Source organism: Borostomias antarcticus (assembly GCF_949987555.1).
Source record: "Borostomias antarcticus genome assembly, chromosome: 10".
Taxonomy (NCBI): Eukaryota; Metazoa; Chordata; class Actinopteri; order Stomiiformes; family Stomiidae; genus Borostomias; species Borostomias antarcticus.
This window is the reverse complement of record NC_140243.1, coordinates 16,938,936-16,964,350: the sequence shown is the minus strand read 5'-3', so window position 1 is coordinate 16,964,350 and position 25,415 is coordinate 16,938,936. Positions and strand designations below refer to the sequence as shown.

Sequence of the window (25,415 nt, the reverse complement as noted above, 5' to 3'; positions counted from 1 at the left end):
CTGGGGGTCGGGTCAATGCATGGTTATTCTCCGTGCTTATAATGACACTAATCAAACTGCTCAAGATAGAAATCGATAAATACTTAATTGATCCGGAAGGAAATGTAAGAAAAGCACATAGCCAGATCCTAGGAAGAAAGGACGATGTCCACCTCTTGACATTTGGCCAGAGTAGGCCAGCTTAGGCCTACTGAAGGCTAGATCGAGCAGAAGACTATCAATTTCATTGAACTAACAGTAGGCCTACTGTAACTAGCACAGCGATTTTAACATAGCGAAAATAGTGAAGATATGCTTTGAATATATCTGTTATGGTGGTACGATTACATTAATATATACACATAGGACAAGTAGTTGTTTTGATGAATATACATAGTATATTGATGTACTGGGCGAAGATGGATTATATCTTATGCTAGCTCAACGTAACGCTAGCTGACTACGGGGAACGTAGACAGAAATAAACTGAAATTAGAAACAAGCTGCCGATGTGATTGGATTATTCCGCTGGGACATTTGATGACGAGTTCCCTCCCCTCCTCCCTCCAGATGAGGCGAAAAACAGAAAATACAGTTTTCTGACCTGCACCAATATTTCAATTTTCATTTTTCAAAGGAGCATATACAAAAATCGACAATTGGAAAAAACGATGCAAAATTGAAATAATGCAACCAATTACGTATTATTCTATTTACTCACGTCATTGATAAAATTAAACTGATAAACGTTACACAGACCACACACGCATATGCACACACGCTCTGTCTCTCTCTCTCTCTCTCTCACACACACACACACACAATCGCACACACTGTACATACATAAGAGCAGTGAGTCATCTCTGAGAAAAGGGCCGCGAAATGAGAGAAAAGTCTGTGATTATGATCTTCCGTTGAGAGCTTTCTCCAACCAGAAGACCAGGCCAGCCTCCCCCAGGGCCAAGGCACCATCTGACTGACCGCGCGTTGATTGGCCTGGTCTTTCCCCCAACCTCGCTGCAGGTGGCTGCGTGCTCAGTGGTCCCACAGCCACAGCCAAACCTGAAGGCGGCACGGAGAGGCACAAGCACGTTTTCTTCGCTCCGCCTCCTCCCTGTCATAAGCATCTTTGGAAACTGTCTCTTACTCATCGGGCCTGTCCAATTAAAGGGGGGGGGAGAGAAGAGGAGAGAGGGGGGTGAGAGGAGAAGGAGGAGGAGCGGAGTTTGTTGAGAGATGGTGGGAGAGGTGGCGTCGTATCGTCCTTCAGAAAGTCATTTCCTGTCGGCTGATGGAGTGTCGGGTGCCCCCACTCCTGCTGTAAATTGGTCCGTCGTTTGAACCCTGTCTGAGATTAGCCCCGGCAGTGAAAGGGCTAGCAGCAGCTGTGTGTGTGCTTGCGTGTGTGTGTGTGTGTGTGGCTGTGTGTGTGTGGCTGTGTGTGTGTGGCTGTGTGCGTGCATGCTTGCGTGGGGGGGGGGGTCTCTTGTGAACTGGGACCTGACACTGATTATGTCACGCACGCACACACACACACACACATGCATAATGGCTCTAGGCATATTTTCCTCTGGAAGCAATATTCTTTCAGTGGCTCATCTGTTCCCCAAACACGCACTTACTCACACACACACACACACACACACACAAACACACACACACACATAGAGTTAGGCTCCTCGCTTTTTACCAGCTGTCTATCCAGACACCTCACCATAACCTGATTGATCCATTTGAGGGAACAGAAGAAGCACGCTCGTTTGGCACAGACCACCATGAAAGTCATGGGGAGGGAGCAGCACCAGTCCCTCCAGTCCATATATGAACAGTCTGTTTCCAGGCAGGCATGGGGGATACTGTCAGGCCCATCTCATATTCTCCATGATGAGTTTGAGCTTTTTTCATCGGACGGTTTAAAGCACCCCATTGGAAACTCGTTCAAATATTCATTTGTGCCGACCTCAATCAGAATTTTGAATGGTGTTAAGTGAGGTTGTTTAATGGTGTCAAGCTGGGCTTTTTCCCCACTGGGCATGTGCAATATGGGTTTTGTGCAATGTGGTATGTGTAATATGGGGGATATAGGCAGAATTTAATTCTGGGTGAAATGCCTCTGTTGGTTCTGTGAGGGGCTTGTCTCTCTCTCTTTGTTGTGCTGTGGGCTCTGAACTCTTGAAACGGCACCTGGCTTTCAAAACATTAACCTGGTACACTTTTGCCTTGTTGCTAGGCAACCCCCCTCTAAGTCTTATTATAGATTAGAGGGGGGTAACACCTCTGTGTGTGTGTGTGTGTGTGTGTGTGTGTGCGCGTGCGTGCGTGCGTGTGCGTGCATCACATGGAATCCCCAGCCCAGGCTCGTACAGTAGGACCTCTGAGATTTGAACACACCGGGAATGACATTCATTCGGAACTCTTACACCAGATAAACCAAATCAACTAGGGCTGCCCGCTGAAAGTCGACGAGTCGAATCATCAGTCGGAGACCATTAAGTCGACTGAGATTCTTTAAGTCGAGCAGTCTTTTTTTTTTTTTTTTTTCTCCACTGTCAAGATGTGCCGGTGGGCTAAGACCACTCACCTGCCTTGTGATTTATATGGAACAGGTCAGTCATTCGTTTTAGACCTAGGCTATTACCATAGCTATTTGTGGTGCGGGAAAAAGAGACTGAAGACCGACATAGTGGAGGGAGGAGAAGGCAGAACAGAGCCCCTCTCCCCTCTGCTATGCGTCTAGCCTACAATGCACCAGCAATCACCTGCATTTACCAAATGTGATATCACATATCACCCGCCAATACATTTCTCTGTTGATTGCTCAATGCATGAGCCTATTCACGCACGCTTTGAAATGTGCAGTTGAAGAGACTTGTCAAATCGCCCAACGGTAGGCTATGGGAAACAGTGCATAAAAACACATCCGAAGTAGATGGAGAATGTGTAGCAAGAAAAAATCTTTTATTGTGCTGCCTGCGCGTGTGAGTTTAAAGTCGCACTGAAATGAAAAAAACATTCTGTCCCATTTTGGTTCACATAATTGGTCATAGTGTTCACCTATTCAACAATGTATGCCCCAAAAAATTACAAAATTCTACTTTTGTTGTAATCTGATATCAAAGTATATAATTTGTTACTTAGGAAAACGGTAGGTCACGTGCAATGACGACAACAGGTACCTTAGACTTTAGGCCAACAATCTCACGACATCCACCCGTCAATCAACGCTATCCTTCTATCGAATCTGTCTAAAGTTCTTAAAACCCGTCCACTTGTCAATGTTCCAATCAAATTCCTCTAAACATATGTTCCACCCTCATAGCTTGTTTGCGTCGGAAATACGTCAAACTAAGGAAGTTCAATGATCTCAAACGTCCATTTCAGTGCGACTTTAAGGTTTGACAGGTGTCCCGACTCCCGCACTCTCCCCTAGGCTTATGAGGAAAAAAACAAAAAGGAGGAACGAATCGTTGAATCTCTGGTTTGAACAGGTGAATCTGATTCGACTCACAAAATTCAGTCGGGTCCAGCCCTAAAACTTTCTAAATTAAATATTCATTTCAGTTAAACTCGTAGTAAATCTATAAATACCCTCTATGACACGAACAATCAGAAAGGCATTGAAATTGTAATCAAATTACCAACTATACAAGCTAAATTTGTAAAATACAGCAGTCAAATCTCAAATGAAACGCCTGCTTACGGTTTTATACACCTGTTCGATTGACCAGACCTTTCGGATCTGAGGTTCTACTGTACATGCGTCCAGCACACATGTACCAGAGCCCACCACCGCGAGTCCGTCTCCACAATTAATTTTTCCCATTGCCATGTACGTTTTCTACTCAGGAGGCCGTCTACTTTCTACATCCACAGAGTTCAGAGCTTGAAGTGTGCAGTAGCTCTTTTGGTAGCTATTCTTAGACCTTGGAGAATGCTTTGTGCAGATCCACTATAGCGCATTAACACTATACAGACAGCAGGGGGAGGCAGAGACCAAATGAACAGTAGATTATCATACCATTTTATTACTTGGGCTGTTTTCAGATTACTAACTATTTAATCACTGATATTTTAATTCACTATGAATTCCCTTTCGAATAAAAGCTTGCAAAAAATATGATGGGCCTGTATATGCCGGCTCTATAGATAAATCTAAACTAGAAAAGCCCGCTTACACATTCAAAAACTGCACACGCTGACGACATGCATCATGGGTGGGGGACGACAGGTTCCCTGTGCACTTATTTGTCTTTCAGGCACGAGGGTTCTTATGAGGTGCTTGTATCCTATAGAGACTCATTAGAGAGAGAGAGAAAGAGAAGCAGCCACATGCACAGTTCAGCCATGCGTGTTATAAGCACAACAGTTTGGGTCCTTGTCTTTTGTTTCATCAACCATGTCTTTGTCGCCGTCCTCTGCTGAATTTCAGCCAGCCGGCCGGGCGGACTCGTGTTTGTGTGTGTGTTCAGAGCGCCGTTTGGCTTCGGCGAACGAGGAAACAAAGTTTCCAACACAAACACTTGAACGCACCCAGGCACAGAGAGGCACACAGAGGGCTGGCAGCACCGTGGGTATTCAGTGTGGACCTAGTGGGCACGGCGGCTTGGGCAGGGAACAGGAGCCGGGGCTGTGTGTGTGCCAGCCTGGACACGCACGTTCACACACACACACGCTCACACACACGCTCACACACACATGCAAAGGGGCTTGCTGGCCATCTGGCCGACAGGTGGCCGCCAGGCTAACTGACCTGGACAGCGGTAAAGCCGCCCCCCCCACGCCCCCCCACCCCGTCGACAAATCGCGCGACAATCAGAATTGCCAGTCAGCGCAAATTAAATGAGCTATATATATATATATATAAAAAAAACTAAAGTTTGATTTGATTTGACATACGCACACACACACACACACAAACAAACAAACAGGCTCATAAGTTTAGATCCCCATGAACTGTTATTTGTTCATCTAAATCTTCTCAAGTATCTAGTGATATTGATTTGCTCTTCTGTCTCTCTCCTGTTCTCTCCTCCCTGCCTGTTTTCTCTCCTTCCCTCTTGTCTCCTCCTTCCTCTCCTCTCCTCCTCTCTCCTCCTCTCTTCTCCTCTCAGGTGTAATGGCCCGGCGCGTAGAGAGACAGACACCATGGACACGTTTGTGGACTCAGCCTGGTACTACTTCAGATACACAGACCCTCAGAACCAACGCAGGTAACATAAGATATAACTTTAATAATCCCCCCGCAGGGGAAATTTGGACATCACAGCAGTAGAAAAGACAGAACCAGAAGGAAGGATCGCCCAAGCTTGTCATTCAGCTCTCCCTAATATTCTCTTTTCATCTCTGCGTGATCCCTCTCTTTCATAGTCAATTTACCCATCAACTCAAACTCGCCCCTTTCAGGAAAGTTGTGTGATGAAATGCTTAAAAGAGGCAGATCTCTCCTCTGCTCCCCCTCGGTCTCCCTCTCTCCTGTGTTTAGACAGTGATGGATTTGAAAGTGCGGAGACTATTCTCAGGCCAAGTGGAGGAGAGCACGGCCACCTGAGGTCCGATCCTCTGCTGGTGGATGGTCAGCCCAGCTGTCCCCCTTTTTAGTCCAAGAACAGATATTAAACGTAATGGCTTGGTCCATTCAATCTGCTCGGGGTCAAAAACACTGTCCTCCGCCTCTCTCTCCCATCTCATCCCATTCCTTCTCTCTCTCTCTCTCTCTCTCTCTCTCTCACACACACACACACACACACACACACAGAGACACGTACATGCTCACAGCATCAAACACTCAGTGATTGACTCAAAGATTCACACACACCTAGAACACCCCCCCCCCACCTCCCAGATTCTGTCCACCCCCCCAAGAGACACACACACACAACACACACACACAACACTGTAGCAGAAAACTCTGTCCGTCTTGAGTTTCGCTTCAAAACATACACACACACGCACACACACACACACCCACACACACACAGTCTGAGTGAAATTATAAAGTCTGCTGGCTGCTGTGGCATTTCCGCTACCCAGAGGTTGACCAAAGAGATTAATTTCCCACCACCACCCTGGACCAATCCCTCCTCCAGCGACCCTGTTGTAAAACTCCTCTTCGGGGGGTGGGCAGATTATTCCACAACAGAAGAAGCAATTACTCTGTTTGTGCATCCAGCTGGCTGACTGTGCTGAGGTACACGTAGGGATAGGGGTCAGAGAGAGGATACGTGTGTGTGTGTGTGTGTGTGTGTGTGTATGTACGCGTGCATGTGTTTGTGTGTTCATCTTTGCTTCCGCAGACACCACAAAGCTCAGTCATTTTCTGCTTAGTGAGTTCATAACTAGTTTATCCGGTTCAATTATCCGCAGACATCACTGACCAGCATTTTAGCTCTGCTCTGGGAGAATTGCTGTGTAATGGGTGTGTCTGAGGGAGGGAGGGAAGTGTATGGAAAGAGAGATGATGGGCAGAGAGAGAGAAAGAGAGAAGGGGGGGGCTTCAGGATGCCTCTTCAGTAAGTGAATCTTGAGTTCCTATGTTAGCCGGTGTCAAGCTCAGTCTGCCCCCTAGAGGATATGAATACTCATAGCGCTAAGAAGAGATCCCCTAGATACTATCAGACTTTCAGTCATCATTATGGAGTAATGCATACCTCGTAGATCCTTCTAACAAGCTTGTCTCTCCAGAGGAGAGCTGGGATTGTTAACTAACCCCAGTAACCCCCCAGTCCCCACTCTTATAACAGTTTCATTACTAGAGATGGGACGATCGATCGGTGGCCGATTCAAAACCGGCCGATTTGACTAAAATTAGCCCAATCTGCGACCAGCCGATCTGGCTTTAACTGGCAGGTTTCTGTGAGCCGATTCTTTAGTTCGACGGTGGATTTGATGAAGACTAAATAAATTCAACTGTATACAAGAGCCATGGTGAAGTGTATTTCCGGGAGGGAGTGATAGGCTACAGTCATGAGAAGTAACCGTTCACGCCGCATGTTGAGCGGAGAGCAGGAACGACAGCAGCGGCGCAGTTTTAGAGGTCCGTTCGGAGTCGGACCACTCCAGACCGTATTGCCATACTGGCCAGTTATTTTTCAACACATAGAATAGCCTACAGAAACGAACTATTATAGCCTACAACTAGGCCTACAGTAGCCTAATAGCCTACATTTTATTTTTGTTATATGCTATGTAAATTAGACATTAGGCCTATCATTGAAGAATAATAGGTAGCCTGCTATTCTAAAGGCCAGTTCAGTCCAAAGATTCACAACAAGACTGCTTGCAATAGGCAATAATATTCTAACCCTATTCTATTCTCGCTTATTGTATGTCGTTATGCGCGTCATGCTTTTCCTTATAATGTTGACACTGTGCGTTGCAATAGACTAGACTTTGTGTGGTTACTGTTGTTTATGCTGTGCGTTATTGCTGGTATTCGCAAATAGAGGGGTGGCATAATTGTGTTTCGCCTAGTTCATGCTGCAACACCGCTCGGCGGCAGAAATGCACGTGCCGGGCCTCCCCCTCATTTGTCTCAGGGAGAGACGCAGGAGCACAGGTGTGTCGAGCCACCGGTCAGGAGCACAGGTGTGTCGAGCCACCGGTGCGCCTCTGCGTTCTCAGCACGCGTGCCTAGGTGGAAGGACGCGCACAGGCAAGCCCGGCGATGACGCTCCTAGACGGGGAAGCACCTCATGGCGGCCGAACCACAACAAGATGCACATGAAAACCTGCTGGTTTAAACACAACGAACAAAGATATATATTTTTTATTTTCATTAAACAGTTCGAGTGAGTAAAATGAGGCACCAACAGTCCTATACACAGTCATACAGTCAACAGTGTTAAAGGAAAATGCTCGTTTTTGACAACCTGGACCTTATTTACGACATATTATAAGAAGTTTGACTCACCCAGATCACTTTTGTGTTGTTCGGAGGCCTGTAGAAGAAATTTAAAATCCAGCGCGAGCCAGTATATCCATGTAATGGCGGCGCACGGGGCAAAGGGAATGCAGTTTCTCAAAATCCATTTTCGGCCGCTAAACGGTTGTTTTCATCAATCAGATTGCATGAATCGACAGTAGAGATTCCTCTACGCGAGCCATTCTTTCGGTTTTCAAATACGTGGTCTGTAGCCTCTGTAATATGATCTTTACACTGGCTATTCTCCCTCACATTCTCTGCGCTACGATCGGATTGTTGCTGACGAATGACGACGACAATATTCTCGGCACCAACTACGATCGTAGCGCAGAGAATGTGAGGGAGAATATCCAGTCTGCGCGCTGGCCTGTGCGCATGCGTGCTGGAGCAAGTGGGGGAGAGGCGTGTAAAGATCATATTACAGAGGCTACAGACCACGTATTTGAAAACCGAAAGAATGGCTCGCGTAGAGGAATCTCTACTGTCGATTCATGCAATCTGATTGATGAAAACAACCGTTTAGCGGCCGAAAATGGATTTTGAGAAACTGCATTCTCAGTGCCCCGTGCGCCGCCATTACATGGATATACTGGCTCGCGCTGGATTTTAAATTTCTTCTACAGGCCTCCGAACAACACAAAAGTGATCTGGGTGAGTCAAACTTCTTATAATATGTCGTAAATAAGGTCCAGGTTGTCAAAAACGAGCATTTTCCTTTAAGTCCTATAGCCTATACAGTCATACGGTCAACAGTGTTAACAGTCCTATACACAGTCATACAATCAACAGTCTTAACAGTCCTATACACAGTCATACAATCAACAGTGTTAACAGTCCTATACACAGTCATAGTCATATTCAGTTACTTTCATCTGTACTATCCTGGGATTGCAGAATTTTAAATAAAAAAGCAAGAAAATGCAAAGTGAGTGCTGTCAATTAATTAAAATTTTTGAAAATCGTTATCGGCCAAAAATCGGTATAGATGAGTCTGCCCCCCCCCCCCCAAAAAAATCGGTATCGGCCAAAAAAGACAATCAGCCCATCTCTATTCATTACTGAACAACAGGATGGTATTGAACAATCCAAAAACTAAATCTATTTTATTTGGCTCTCATCACATGTTAAAATCAAACCTAAAACTCAATGTATCTCTGAAAGGACTGGGAATTGAGCAGGTGGAGGACACAAAACTACTGGGCATTACATTAGACAAGTCATCTATCATGGTCCACGCTTATTGAAAGCATAACTAAGACTAGAAATGGTGCTCAGTGAGCACAGACCTCCCGTCCATGAATGCATGTTGTGGCTGTGTGCGAGCTGGACATGTTTGATATAGCTGCATTCATTAGGTCGAGAGCTTTATGCTTTTAGCGGCAACCTCTGTCCTGGTTATCCAGGCACTGGTGTTATCCAACCTTGATTACTGTCCGGCGGTGTGGTCCAGTGCAGTAAAGATCTGGGGAAACCCATTAGCCCAAAATAATCCAGCACGTCTTGCCCTTAGGTGTAAAAATAGGTCCAACATTTTAAATATGCATCAGGAACTGTCATGGCTAATGGTGGAATATAGATTGGAAGCTAGTCTCGTGGTACAGGTAGTCTTTAGGAATATGTCTAACTAGAAATGGTGCTCAGAGAGCACAGACCTCCACCCACAAATGTATTTTGTGGCTCTGTGCGCCCACGTGCATGCGAGTACGACATGTTTGGGATCGCTCCATTCGATAGGTACAGAGCTTTATGCCGGTCCAAACCACGTGCCTGTGTGACCTTCCCATGTCGAGATATGACCGTTTCAATTCCCCCTATTGATACAGTAGTGAATGGGGGGGAAGTCCAAAAAATGAATGGAGGTGAATGGCCGGCCATGTTTGGGCGGCTCGTGGACCCACCTTGTAATTTGGATCCACTCCAAAATTGAATGGGTTCTAAATTGACCCATACTACACCTCTCCGACGAGTTTCATGAAAATCAGTTTGGGAGTTTTTGCGTAATCCTGCAAACAAACAAACAAACAAACCAATAAACAGCTCATGGACCCACCCTACAATTTAATGGTTTCTAAGTTGGCCCATGCTATACCCCTCCACCATGTTTTATGAAAGTCAGTCTGGTAGTTTTTTTTGTGTAATCCTAGGCCAAAAAATGTATGGCAGTGAATGGACAAACCAGGAAATGGCGCGTGGATCTGCCCTGTGATTCACATTGGCTAATAGTGGATCTAAATTGGGCCGTGATACACCCCTCCACCGAGTTTCATGAAAATCGGTCTGGTAGTTTTTGTGCAATCATGGTCCACAAAATGAATGGCGGTGAATGGCCAGCCGTGTTTGGACGACCTGTGGACCCGCCCCGTGATTTGCATGTGCTCCAAAATGTAATGGGTTTTAAGTTGGACCATGCTATACTCTTCCACAGAGTTTCATGAAAATCGGTCCAGTCATTTTGCGTAATCCTGCTGACAGATACATACACAAACAAACGTAAGCAATGGCTTTGTGGAAAGAAGTAGAAATCACAGAAATTAAATGTAAAATGCAAAAAAAGACAATGTATTTACTTATCTTGATGAATAATCAAAAAATAATTTTGTTGTTTTATGTAGGCCTAAATGAGATGTTCACTGATAAGGCCGATGTTAATTCGTGTTCACTGACTCAATGCTAATGTTATTTTTTTTATTTACTTTATTTATATCATTATGTATTACTCTTTCTTACCTCACTATGTATTTTTTGCTGCATGTTTGCTTGTATTATTGTTTTTTTTGTGGACACCAGGAAGAGTAGCCGTTACCATTTGTAACATCTAAAGGGGATCCTAATAAACTAAACAGACCGCCCCCGACTCCGCCCCTTTAGGCCATTCGAGCGCGCCCTTGCTGATCACTGGCTGCCTGTGGACGTGTACATCGGAGGGAAGGAGCATGCGGTGATGCACCTGTACTACGCACGCTTCCTCTCCCACTTCTGCCAGGACCAGGGCCTGGTGGCGCACAGGTAGGCTAGGCCACGCCCCCTTGGCCTCTTCTAGACTGAGACAGGGTGCAGGTGGATAAAAGCATCTGAGAACAATGACCATGTACTGTGTGTGAAGTGTCAAGTGCATATACCGTGTGTGTGTGCGTGCGTGCGTGCGTGCGTGCGTGCGTGTGTGCGTGTGTTTTCTCTACAGGGAGCCCTTCAGGAAGCTGCTGGTGCAGGGCCTCATCAAGGGCCAGACGTTCAGACAGGCAGAGACTGGCAGGTACCTGAAGAGAGAAGACGTTGACTTTTCAGGTGGGCACAGCTCAGAGGGGGACCCTCAGGCCCCCACAACCGGCTGCCCTCATTGGCAGACAACAACAATAACAACTGACTGCCTACAGTATATTACGGACACAGTCACAGTCATCCATGATAGGATGGAATCAGTAGATGAGGATCTATTTGATCGACTGCTGGATTACAGATAGTAAATTGCTAGATTGGGAACCTTATAATGTCTAGCGTACCTAGGATTGGACTGGAATGAAGAATTGATTCGTGCTGTCTAGTGTACCTAGGATTGGACTGGAATGAGGAATTGATTTGTGCTGTCTAGCGTACCTAGGATTGGACTGGAATGAGGAATTGATTCGTACTGATAAGATAAGGACAAGTGTAAAGGGACAGTTTGGCTGGGGGTCCACCCTGGCTATTCTCAACCTAATACAATGCCTTGGCTACGTTGTCTAGGGGTAGTTCTGGCTAATAGACCCCCAGTGTCCTTCTCCCTGTCCACATACATTAGAAACACACACTTTGAGAGAGACACTGAACAGGATGGCTTACCTCTCTGTAGCTGACAGCCCGTGCGTTGACTCCAGCTCCCAGGCCAGTCCTGGCCAGCCCAATCCGCTGTAGAGAAGGTTGTTCAGTTCAGGTTTTAAAAACAGTTCCTATAAGTCATTAGTAATCCCGGCCGAAAATGTCCCTACACAGAGTCTCTAAGTGGGCCTACGGTGAATTCTCAGGCGCTCCTTCCAGGTGAACTAGCTGTCATCTCCGTCAAGTCTCCGGCATTACTAACTGGCCCAATGATAAACAATTATATACAGTAACGCTGTGGGTTTTACCTAGTAACCAAAATAAGCATAAGTAAATAGGCGTTCTTCTCTTACTTCCTGAGACCACCAGGCACCCCCCCTCTCTCTACTTGTCTAGGGGTGGTCTCAGATAAGCTAAAATGTCTTGCACATACTGTAACACAAGCGATAAAAATACTTCCAATGTACCTAGACTTGTTACATTATGGTGAAATAAACTAGCTAGGAAACAGGACAGCATTTTCAGATGCCACGTTTTTTTCTCAGAAGTTCTCTCTACTTTTCTCTCTCTGCTTCTCTCTTTTTCTCTCTCTCTGCCTCTCTCTCTGTCTCGGTCTCTGAATTAATTTGTTGTGCTGGGCTTTCCCCTGCTTGCTGTTGCCTGGCAACAGGGTAAACATCAGTAGGTTTGGTGTTCAGAGAGGAGGAAGCTTCTCTTTTTCTCAAGTCTGAGGCTGTCTGTCTCTCTGTCTGTCAGTCACTGTGTGCGTGCGTGTGTGTGTGCGTGTGTGTGATGAGAGCTGACTATAAGGTGGACCTCTAATGAGACCCTTCCCCAGGGTGAGCACACTGACAGAAACGGCCACAGATCAATCTAGAACTGGTGAGGACTGGAAAAGAGTGAGACTAAGTTCACAGACAGATTCTCCTTTCTTTCCTGGCAAGATCCCTCGTGTGTGTGGCTGGTGTAAGACTGCAATTTTCCTTCCTAGTACCCACCTATCTATCTAAAACACAGTACTTGTCGACTAATTCGACCCCTAATTACACATGGAGACGTTCACCATTCCAGCAGATGGCAAGCACCTTACCAGGACATATACAGTACTCATCATGGTGTGCTCTCCTATGCTGACCTCTGACCCCTCTTCCGCAGGGGAGGAGCCGGTGCAGGGGGGCAGTGGCGGGCGGCTCCAGGTAACCTGGGAGAAGATGAGTAAGTCCAAACACAACGGCCTGGACCCCCAGGAGGTGGTCCAGCAGTACGGCATCGACACCGTCCGGCTCTACATCCTCTACGCTGCTCCGCCCGAGCAGGACATCCTCTGGGACGCCAAGAGTGAGTTAGCACACACACACATGCACACACACGCACGCACACACACACACGCACACACACACACACACACACACACACACATATATGCACACACACATGCACACGCATACACACACGCATGCGCACGCACACACGCATACACACACACGCATACACACACACGCACACACACACACATGCACACACACACACACACATGCACACACACACACACACATGCACACTCACACATACACACACACATGCACACTCACACACACACACACACAGACGCACGTTTACACATCAGCTCCTTCTTTTACCCAAACAAAAATAATTGCCTCCATAATTTGGTTCCGACTGGATGATGTGTTTAAGTGTGTGTGTGTGTGTGTGTGTCCTCCACAGCTGACGCCCTTCCTGGCGTGCTGCGCTGGCAGTCTCGTCTTTGGGGGCTGGTCACCAAGCTGAGGGTGGCTCGCCAGGAGGGGGCGCCCCCCGACCCCTCGCTGCTGACAAAGAAGGAGCAGGCCGAGACCAGGAGGATCTGGGAGAACAAGAACTTTGCTGTGGAACAGGTATCAACACGACACCCTCCAAACCCTGGACCTTTTCTCCCTCCACCACAAAAAATCTATATCTTCTCTCTTCTATGTTAGTGGCAGGCAGGTGGTTTCAGTGTTGTAGCACAAGTTGACCGCAGTATCAGTATTCATGTAGTTTTATCCTGGAGCTTATTGTCAAAGTAGATATTGACATGATCAATGGAGAGGTAGATGGTTCCTTTATTTCTACCCATTTACTACCCATTTTGACCAGCCGAGGTCACTAATGCAGTCAGAAAAATAATTAGAACTTGATTAGATTAAAATTTCACATTGTCATTCACACGCTGTAAGATTCTCTCTGTAGTATTAAGATAAACACATGCAAATGTAACAGGTGTAGTAGACCTTGGCTATTTCAGTCATGGACAATAGCATCGTTCAGGTCAGTCTCTTGAGTTTGACTTTGAGTTTAATCATTCTGACTTGTAATACAATGATTCAATTATGCAGGATGTTCACTTTGAAATAAAAGACAACAGTGTCTTACATGATTAAAACCAAATCCTAAAAGTCTCGCCATTACACAAGAGAAGCTGTCCTAGCCACTCAATTCTTGCCGGCTTTATACGGTAACCTGAAGCCCAATTGGGAAGGCCAAGAGGAGAAGAGAATGAAAATTGATTTTAAATCCTCTAGCGACGCTTTCACACTATAAATAGTCTCCACTCCGTCCCTCTGGTTCAGTTAAGTGTGGTTCTCACCCCCCCCCCCCTCCCCTCTCTAAGCCCCCAAAGCCACGGCTGTCCTTTGATCGGCAGGGCCGGCAACCTCGTCCCAAGAGGCCATGCCAAAAGGGGCTCTTCCCACAAGGCTTAGCGGCGGAACACCAACATGCCCAAGGTTGACGCTAGAATGGATCGTCAGGCGTGGACACAGGGGCCCAGGCTGATTTACGAAATTGGAGGAGTGGAGCTACTCGGACGGCGCTGAGTGGGCGCGCGTCACATATCGCAATGCTCCTGCTCGGGCACGCTCGCCTGGAGTCTTGCGGGCGAGCGTGGGGAATTTCTCAGTGCTCGCTGCCCACGCACCTCCGGGCGGCCAGATGATTCCGCTGTGAGCATTTCATGACATGTAGCGGAGTTGCCGCCTTTCGTCCCTCCGAATGATCCATTCTAGCATCAACCCATGCCCAGTGTTCTTGCCTTTAGCTCGAGACCTCCGCTGATTTGACACGCTGATGACACGGGGGACGTTTCTGTCCTGCTGCTGTCATTGGTCGAGCCTAACTTCTCACAGACAGACATGAGTGGTAGCAGACACAGACCCCGGCCAGGGAAGGTATGGGTAGCCACTTACCCACACCTAAAGTCCTTTCATTCTCCATTCACCCTACTGAGAGGAACAGGTTCAGACAGAAGACAAGAAAGAACGTTGCAAAGAATAATGTTTTATGGGTACTCACAGAGGCGACCTCCAGTTTACACTCTACAATAGATAAGATACTTTAATAATCGCCGTGGGGGAAATTTGGGGTTTCAGCAGTGGAAAAGGTACAGCAGCCGTGTGGAAAGTACAGCGGAATAGATAGAGAATATACATAATAGATCAAATTAGATATATATATATAAAGAAAATTACAAGAAAAGAAATAGCTGCAAGCAGCAATAACGGGGCCAAGCGCAACAAATGTGTCAAAGGCAACAAGCGAAACACGGCATAGCATTTGAGCTATGTGGCCATTGATCTCAATGAAAATACAATGAAAGTGCAATGGGGGTGTTGTTGCACAAAAACACTTACATCGGCATCAAAATTTAAGCTGATGATTTTATGTCCAAGGAGTACGTTGTAGAGCATGCCATGCCCTACTCATACAGGTAATATGAACCCCATTTGGCCACGCAGGCCGCCACAGCAATGGATTGCGTTTTAGCCACTTTTAAGCATTTTGGCTTGTTATAGCACCACCCTGAGGCCAATCAGTTTCATCTTTCTCCAGTTACCATTGGGCATGCTCTGGTACCACTCTACCAAGTTTCGGAAAAATCGGCATGACGGTTAGACCTAAACCAGAAATTAGCTCTCTAGTGCCCCCATTTGGTTTAATTGGGGCAATAATGGAGGATCAGCCTCCATTTATCTGTGCTGATATGCGTACAAAGTTTTGTGGTGTTCAATGTAACCCTTCAGGACTTATACACCTTCATGTGAAAAGCCATGCCCTCTGCAATATTCATTGGCTAATAGTGGCTCTTGTAATCAACTTTTCAAACTTTTGCTGAGATGGAACTTTAGATATTGGTCCCTAGACTGGGTCTACCGAGTTTCATGCAGATTGGTGAAGCTTCTTAGTAGGAGATATATTTTAAGCGTTTTTCAAATAATTCAAAATGGCGGAAAATCTACATAACCAAAAGTTATGGGTTCTTGAGGCAAATTTGTTCCTCGTGAGGAGAGGCAAATGTATGCAAGGTTTCGTGACTCTGGGTCAAACGGGGCATGAGATATGCCTGTCATATGCCTATGAAAGCATGATGACTGGCTTTTCACAAAAATGCTTACATCAACATAAAAATGTAATCCAGTGACTTTGAGTCCAATGAGTAAGTTGTAGAGCATGCAATGAAAAAATAGACGTGCCTGACTGACCTCAGCTGTTGTGCCACCAGGTCACAGGTCACTTCTCCGAGGACTTTGTACTGAACGCAGCCATCTCTCGCCTGATGGGCCTGACCAACACGCTGTCTGTGAGTGCACACTGCCCCGGGCACCAACACCGTGGACTAGACCGGCCTGACCGTGGGTGGCGTGTGTTTTAACAGGCCGTGTGTGTGTGTGTGTGTGTGTCTCTCGGTCAGAGTGCATCGGCTCGTGTGGTGCAGCACAGTGTGGAGTTTGAGGAGGCCCTGGCCGTGCTCTGCGTGTTGACGGCGCCCATGGCCCCTCACCTGGCGTCCGAACTCTGGGCAGGTGGGTCTGTAATACACACACACACACACACACACACACACACACACACACACACTCGTACAGAGAAGGAGGTCAGGGGGGAATGGAGCAGTAGAGCATGAGTGGGGCTGAGGACCCGACAGGAGAAAATGAAAGCTAGAAATGACAGATGGCTGCCGTTCTCATGACATGACATTGGAGAGAGAGAGAGAGAGAGAGAGAGGGTGAGAGACAGAGGGAGAGAGAGGGGAGAGAGAGAGAGGGGAGAGAGAGGGAGAGGAGGGGGCAGCAGACCGGAGATGTATTTTGAGACACGTCCGAGAGGAAGTTGCCTCAGATGGGTGTCATGTTGATGCCACCACTTATCTTACAGCTAAAGCCCTGATGATGTCATTAGTATCCATTGAGCAAACTGGTGTGTGTGTGTGTGTCAAAGGAAGAGAGAGAGAGAATATCTTGAAGGCATGACTGAACTCCTTTGACCACAAAGAGACTGTGAGACAGACACTGACCTATATGATACAACACTGACCTTCATAGAGACAGAATAAAAACAGCTGAGTGAGGAAGCAGCATGACTCTGCACTGTCCAGTACAACATCCCTCTATTGTCAGACCCAGTCATAAACAACCCCCTGTACTCAACAGACGCACACACACACACACACACACACACACACACACAGGCTCAAGGGCTGGGAGTAGGGGTTTCTGGGAAAGGTCCAGAAAGTCATATCTTCCATCTGATAGCCTTAGTCAGAGAATCTGAGGGATGAACACGGACAGGAAGAGGTTTGTGTGTATGTGTGTGCGCGTGTGTGTGTGTGTGTGTGTGTGTGTGTGTGTGTGTGTGTGCATGTGGGGGTGTGTTTGTGGGTGTGTGTGTGTGTGTGTGTGTGTGTGTGTGTGTGTGTGTGTGCGTGCGTGTGGGGTGTGTGTGTGTGTGTGTGTGTGTGTGTGTGTGTGTGTGTGTGTGTGCGTGCGCGCGTGCGTGCGTGTGTGTGTGTGTGTGCGTGTGTAGAGTGAAAGGTTATGGGGTGTGCATGCATGGACAGGATGTAGTGTTTATGTATGACTGACGGGGTTCTGTTGTGTTTGTGTCCAGGGTTCAGGCGATGGACTCTCTGTTGTCCTGCTTCGCTCAAGATGTGAGGCTCAGCATATATTTGGGGAGATGATGCACAGTATCAGGGCAGATTGAATAACAAAGCAAAACAACAACATGCATTTCAAGACTTTGGGCTCCCTGTATCTCTAATACACACAGTAGAGGGGTGGCGGGTGGCAGAGTGAGTTCATATCCTTCCTGGAGACCCACCTATCGGTCACAAAGAGAGAGAGAGAGAGAGAGAGAGGCAGGATCTGGGTGGGCTTGACTGGAGGAACTCAAATATGTCCGTAGGGCTGAGCTGTGTGTTTGTATGCGTGTGTGTGTGTGTGTGTGTGTGTGTGTGTGTGTGTGTCCTCCAGGCCTGATCCAGGTGAGGAACCCCCTGAGCTCCCTCTTCTCCCAGGGTGGAGACGTGCTGCAGCAACCCTGGCCCACCCCGGACCCCCAGTACCTAGAGACCCCCGACACCCTGGAGCTCTCCGTACGGGTGAGACACATGCACCACCCCCCCCCCCTCCCCCCCTCTCTCTCTCTCTCTTTTTCTCTCTCATCATTGTTGGTGATCAGGCCTATCACTGCTGTGTCGTCGGCAAACTTGACGATGGTGTTGGAGTCGAAGGTGGCTGTACAGTCGTGCGTGTACAGGGAGTACAGTAGTGAGAACAGAACACAGGCTCATGGAGGGCTCCCGTGTTGAGGGTGAAGTAGGATGAGGCGTGGTTGCTTCACCACCTGGGGTCTGTCTGACAGGAAGTCCAGGATCCACTCGCAGAGGGCGTCACTTTGCCCCAGGGCCCTGAGCTTGGTGTCGAGTCTGCGTGGGGCTATAGTGTTGAAAGCTGAACTGTAGTCGATGAACAGCAGTCTCACATAACCTGACACGTTCCCCTTGCTCTTGTCTAGGTGGGATAGGGTGGTGTGGAGAATGTGAACTATCACATCCTCTGTGGATCTGTGGGGTTTGTATGTGAACTGTAGTGGGTCTAGTGTGCTGTGAGGAGCAGATGTGTTCCTTGACCAGCTTCTCAAAGCACTTCCATCACCTCGTAGGTGAGAGCTACCGGGCGGTAGTCATAGAGCCAGGCCGGTCTTGGCTTCTTCGGTACGGGATGATGGAGGACTTCTTGAAGCATGTGGGGACGATGGGCTGCGCCAGGGACAGGTTGAATATCACTGTGAACACAGGAGCCAGTTGGTCGGCACACGGCTTGAGGACGCGCCCTGCGATACCATCTGGTCCTGCGGCGTTCCTGGTGTTCACCTGTTTAAACACCCTTCTGACGTAGTGTTCAGAGAGAGAGAGTGCTCCCTCTTCACCTCCACTCTCCTCCGCCTCAGGTGCGACGGCCGTCCGGACGCCGTTTGTCTCAAAGCGAGCATAGACAGTGTTGAGGCTGTGTTGAGGCTCTTTACGAGAGCAGCGTCTACACCTCCTGAGGAGGATGGGGGTCCCTTATAGTCAGTCATCGCGTTCAGTCCCTGCCACACACTGAGGTCGCCTTGTTTGAATTTTGATGGTATCTTCTCACCGTATTCCCTCTTGGCTTCTTTCACTTCTCTCCTTACGTTGTACGCTGCTGCTTTATAGTCGTCCATGTTGCCAGTCTCTAGTCCTAAGCTGTGTTCGGAATCGCTCCCTATTCACTATATAGTGCACTATATAGGGCGTCAGCCATTTTGTTTGTAGTGTCCGAATTCTCCACGGAATTTTCGTTCCCTATATAGTCCACTATTTATTACCCACAATTCACCTTGATTTGCAGGGAACAGTGCATGTACCCTACATTTTCTCCGTTCCCTAGGTAGTTCACTACATGGTGAACCCTATATAGGGAGTGAGGGAACGAGGGAGTGATTCCGAACACAGCTCTAGTTTGTAGGCAGCGGTGTGCTTTTTTAGGGCATTGTGTGTTTCGTCTCTCTCTGAAACACACACACACTACTTGCAGGGGCACAGTTCTAAACGGTCTCAGAATGATATACACACGAGCAGAGGCAGGTCTTGCTCTTGTTTATACTTCAAGTTTCCCTCAGACGCCCGGCTCTTTAACCCAAACAGTTAGGCCCGTGCTTGAGCTCCTGCTCTGTAATTTACGGAGGGGCTGTGATTAGTGTGTGTGTGTGTGTGGGGGGGGGGGGTGTGTGTGTGTGTGCGCGTGTGTGTGTGTGTGCATGCATGTGTGTGTGCATGCGTGTGTTTGTGAGAGAGAGAGATTTTGTCCATGTGTGGGTCTTTGTGCACTTCCATGTCAAGATGTCAACTTTAAGGCTGCCCAGCACACACCATGTAATTCCTGTCTCCTCTCTCTCTCTCTCTCTCTCTCTCTCTCTCTCTCTCTCTCACACACACAAACACACACACGCAGACACACACACACACACACACACACACAGTCTAATCATGTACCATGAGAGGGATAGTGAGAGAGAGTGTGTGTGTGTGTGTGTGTGTGTGTGAGTCATAATCAGTGTGCAGTCCAGCAGTGGTGGGCGGGGCCAGAGAGTCATCTGCTCAGCGTCCAAGAGCGTCCTGACGAGGGGGGGGGGGCAAAGACCATAGTAGCTCAGGGACGTGCACACACACACACACACACACACACACACACACACACACACTTCCAGCTATAAACCCACTCAGTTGCATTGACATAGTAGCTCAGGGATGTGCACACACACACACACACACACACACACACACACACGCACACACACACACACACACACACACACTTCCAGCTATAAACCCACTCAGTTGCATTGACATAGTAGCTCAGGGATGTGCACACACACACACACACGCACACACACACACACACACACACACACACACTTCCAGCTATAAACCCACTCCGTTGCATTGACATAGACTCAGTGAGCAGGTAGAAGCCAAGGCTCCTCAGATGTGGTTGTTTTTGTCTTTCCAAAGAGAGGGGGGCGGGGGGGTGATGAGAAAGGGGTGGTTCCCGATTCCCTGAAACACACGCAAGGAAAACAGGATGACAGAGAAAACAATCAAATCAACAGAATAACAACACCTACCCCCCTCCCCCAAACAAACACACACATACACACACACAAACCTACAACCCCCTACCCCTTATACAGAGACACACACACGCTCCCACACATGCTGGCGTTGGTTTGGCCCTGGTCTGTCCCTGGTCTGGCCCTGGTCTGAAGTCTTTCTTGTGGGTTCCCCTTGCTCAGTGAAAGCAGCCTCTGCTGTCCATGGCCACTAATCACAGCCTTGGGTTTGTTCCACACAGAACCTAGAGAGCTTTCCACACACACACGCACACACGCGCACACACACACACACACACACACACACACACACACACACACACAGAAATAAGCCTATTAACAAATGCAAAAACATACACACACACACACACACACAGACAGCTGCACGCTCTCTCTCTCACACACACACACACACACACACATACACACAGAGGTGGGGCAGGGGACCACAGAGGCTGCCCACCCTGCAGTACTGCAGGACAGAGGATAGAGCTGCCCGTCCCATCCCCACCACAGCTGTCTGTTTTTAGAACACACACACACACACAGACAGCTGGAGCAGAGGAGGATACAGTAGGCATACTGTATTTGTTTTCTGTGGTCTATGACGTGAAGCAGGCAGTTAAGACTGAAGAAGGCAGTAATCCATAATATATTCTACAAACGTGAGAAATCAGTGACAAATAGAACTGCTCAAGTGCTGATTGTACTATAGCCTTTGAGCCTGACTGTCTATTCTCTCTCTCTCTCTTTCTCTCTCTCTCTCTCTCTCTCTCTCTCTCTCTCCTTCTTCTTCTTGTTCTTCCTCTCAGATCAACAACAAGGTGTGTGGAACGGTCACAGTGCCTCGCCAGATGGCCCAGAATGCCGAGCAGGTACGTCAGCTGGTGCTGGGAAGCCCCCTCGGCCAGCGTCTCCTAGGCGACCGCCACATCAAGAAAGCCATCCTCTCCCCTAGGACCGCCCTCATCAACTTCCTTATTGATGACGGATGATGGGGGAGGGGCTACTGCCAAACAAGCACTTGACTGGTGGGATGCCCTGTCAGTGACGCAGAAGCGCAAGGACTCACTGAGGCGGGCTTCTTGTGTTGTCGTTTTTACCACAAACTATTATTGGATAAAAGACTAATTTATTTTCAAGGTGGAAGAGTGTAATAAATGAGGATTATCTGTCATTGTGTTGGTTCTCTGATTATATTGATGGGATATCTAAACACTAGTGTTTGCGCTTTATGTGTCAAAGCTGAAGCAAGCTTCATTAGAAGCTGATGAGGCTTCCCTTTCTCTCTCTGTATCTTTCTCCCTCTCTCTCTTTTGCTCTCACTCTCTTTCTATATCTTTCTCTCCCTCTATCTTCCTCTCCCCCTATCTTTCTCTCTCTCTTTGCGCCCTGCTCTGTCTCTCTATCTTTCTCTCCCTCTATCTTTCAATCTCTCTCTCTCTCTCTCTCACTCTCTGACCACAGTGGTCCGGTCTGAACCCTGCCTTATCACTAGATGCTGAGTCGCTGCTCTGGCTGAGTACCAAACATGGGGCCGCCGGGGTTACGCAACACCACAGGGCAGAGTGTGTCCGCGCTGATTGGAACGTGACACTCTTGTTTGTTTGGCTTCTAGAACACCCCTTGTGTTCCGCGGCCCGGGTTCCAGAACTTTCATCAGCCAGCACAACAGACTGAAGCCGCTGGCGGGGAGGCACGCGTGGGCAGGGCCTCACCCCGGCACGCCACAACAGGGGCGCGAAGCAGCGGTCCGATAATCCACTGACAATGCCAGACCTCAACGCCACCCATTCCTCGCTCTCATCAGTTGCTACATCAGGGCATACCTAAGGGCTTATATGTGATTGTCTGTTACAATTATAGCTCAGCCTCCCCATTGTTCCTAGACCGTCCCCTCGCTCGCAGTACCGGGTCGAGGGGTCATTTCATTCCAGAGAATTGAAAGATATCCATCGTTTGCTGTGTGCCCGTCCTTAACCTAGCGCCGTCATACAGGGATGAGTAAGCCTATTATCCTATAGCCTATTATAGCCCCTCTGATCCTATCTGATGTGCGGGCGTGCTCAGTTCCTGGATGAATGTGTGAGGTGAAATTTTACCTGTGACACATCTCAGGACCTGTCCTGACCAGGCACTGTCTGAAGCTCCAGGACAGCACTAAGGAGAAGTTGCTCTAGCGTTTAAATGGTGTGATTATGAGGGCGAGTGAGAGAGAGAGACACACGCACACACAGGAGTGTTGTTGGAGGAAAGAGGGAAGTCTTTCTCCCTCAGTGAGCCCCTAACCTTAACCCTGGTCCGTACCCTGACATTCTTCCATCCCTGGCTGTCAGGTGACAGGAAACGGCTCACAGGAGACACAGAATAACAGGAAGAGACACCAGGAATTGGGGGAGGAGCAAGACCCTCGGCCTGGCTGGAATACAGCCCCCCCCCCCCAAACTGATCGTTATTTACACATGGATCATGCTTGTGAATTAGGAATCCCACTGCTGCTTACAGCTATATTAGCTACTGTGAAGTAGCCCCCTGGAGGCTGTGGAGGGGGGTGAGTACGAGCCGGCCCCCCCACGCTGCCGGCATAGGGGGGCGAGCAGAGTGAACTGGGGGTCCGGGACAGGGGGCAAGGGTCCAGACCGGGAGCAGGGTGGACCCGGCCAGAGCCATAACAGTTCACTCCTTGATCTTCATGGAGGGACAAGGGTTTTCTGCTATCTCCGTCTAAATGCACCTGCTAGCCGAGCAGGATGGTTTGCTGACACTGATTGGAAGTGGCTGACCACAGGAGGGGAAGGGTTGCGTGTTTGCCTGATTATCATGGTGGGAGTAGTCAGTCATGAGGCTAAAACATCAGTCTGGGAGGCGGTCATGAGGGCCCTATATATATGCCTGCACACATGACTTGTATTAACCTTCTATCAAATTGTAGTGTCCATTCCATTACTTTGAAATTACAGCCTGCAGACACTATCACCGGTTTCCGCTAATTGTGTCACTGCTGGCCCCCGAGTCATTTGACACTTCGAGTCGGCCCTACAGTTTCCATGGCTACCATAGTCCTTGAATAGGCAACAGTTTTCCACAGTGACTCAAAGTTTCAGAGACCACGATCGCAGTCGTGGGCCTGCGAAGGAAAGGATAGCCTTTGATGAGTCAAGCCAGTTTGCTGCTGGAAATTGGAGTTGGGTGGAGAAGCCTACACACAGACAGGCCTAGCCTAAGTCACACGGTTGCAACACTCCACCTCTTCACTCTGTTTCTCAGACTTGGCTTTCTCACTGGGAGATTGACAGGATATTGCCAGAGCACATTATCTAAAGCCTGGGTTAGGATAAAGGCAAGCACGTTCGGTTATTGTACAATTAATTTATAACAACATCATTGTAAAGCCCATAGCCTAATGTGATTGTATGATGTCCTGTTCTTGTCCGACCAAGATTTAATTAGTCGAGCAAGCCGCGGGAGCGTATTTTGAGCAGGATGCTGACAAAAGGGTCTATATCCAGCCGAATCTCTGAAATGGTTGCATTGTAAAATATAACCCTATCTTTATTTCATTGTTGTTATTCTATTCAAATATAATATATATGTTTGATTAGATTATGTTCTGCTATTCTAATCTGTTATTCATTTATTAGCCCATTTGTCAAAACGCAATCTCCATCAGAATTAGGCTATATAATTTAGATAAAGTGCAATCTCCAAACACAGTAGACTGCGGAAAGATTTTTTTGAGGCTACCAGTATGTCTGGTGTTGTTGGCGGGTATTTGCGTGAGAAAGCAATAAAGTCTTAGGAGGATGGCTTGTGTTGTGGTTGCTGTTTCCGTAATGTACAGATGCCTGTGCCTTATAAACATTCTGCTGTAATTACACATCCACCAGCCTGAGGGTCCCAGGGCCCCTCACCAGGCTCCGCGCTTCCTCACATCCCTCTCAATAGCGGGGAGCTCCAGACAATGGGAGGTATACACCAAAGCCCCTATCAGGAACACAGAAAATAGATCTGTCCCAAAAGGACCCCACTCCTTTTTTCAAACACACTAATATCACTCCTATTTAGGAGGTCCCCTCCCCAGCCCCCACCGCCCCTGCTCAGCCAAACTTTCCAGCCATGGGTCAGGACACAATGGTTTGAGGGGCCTCGTGGGCACAGTGGCATTACTCTTGGAGTCTGCATGGAGGGGAGGGGGGGGGGGGGGGGGGGGGTCCAAGCTTGTTTATGTTCCATGGGACTGGAATGAGGGTGGGGGGATGTGTGTGACATCACACATGGAAAACAGAGGAGGCGTGGAATGTAATGTAGGAATCATCTGAGGAGGTTTCAGTAACACACATTTCAAGTGTGTTTATTTTCTAGATTAGGTTAGGGTTAGACCTACCTTCACCACCTGGAGCTGACGCTGAGACGCTCAGTAACTAGGCTATAGTATGTAGGCTACTGTTGTATAAACATCTGTGTTTCGCTTATTTATTTTAAAATAATCACCCTGGCGTGTATTAGCTATCAAGAATCACCCTGACTTGTATTAGCCATTTTGGTAAATCATTCTCAATATCCCAGAGGGCAGTGGATCACTGTACCTTTAAAAACAAACTGCGCTCCCTGTCCCACGGTCTCCGTAGGCTACCTACACTGCTCAAGATCTCTGGTTACGTATTAGCCTACAGTAAATCTTGCCTACGTCAAAGATCTTTATTTCATGAATGCAAGTTCGACAACGTAGCCTGGTGGAATATAGGCTTCCGTCGATTTTTCTCCAACC

At 47.9% G+C, this 25,415-nt stretch overlaps 1 protein-coding gene across 3 annotated transcripts in view; it reads left to right on the top strand.

Moving 5' to 3' along the window:
- lars2 (leucyl-tRNA synthetase 2, mitochondrial) overlaps positions 1–21,744 on the top strand; it is a 57,202-nt gene extending 35,458 nt beyond the window's left edge. For all 3 annotated transcript variants that reach the window (XM_084444959.1, XM_084444958.1, XM_084444960.1), the window contains exons 13-21: positions 5,091–5,189; positions 10,769–10,906; positions 11,082–11,185; positions 12,851–13,033; positions 13,421–13,590; positions 16,233–16,310; positions 16,422–16,533; positions 17,983–18,110; positions 21,460–21,744. In XM_084444959.1, the coding sequence (XP_084301085.1) occupies positions 5,091–5,189; positions 10,769–10,906; positions 11,082–11,185; positions 12,851–13,033; positions 13,421–13,590; positions 16,233–16,310; positions 16,422–16,533; positions 17,983–18,110; positions 21,460–21,642 (1,195 nt within the window). In that variant the 3' untranslated portion in view covers positions 21,643–21,744. The remainder of the gene's footprint in view (positions 1–5,090; positions 5,190–10,768; positions 10,907–11,081; positions 11,186–12,850; positions 13,034–13,420; positions 13,591–16,232; positions 16,311–16,421; positions 16,534–17,982; positions 18,111–21,459) is intronic.
- The last annotated feature ends 3,671 nt before the right edge of the window (positions 21,745–25,415 follow it).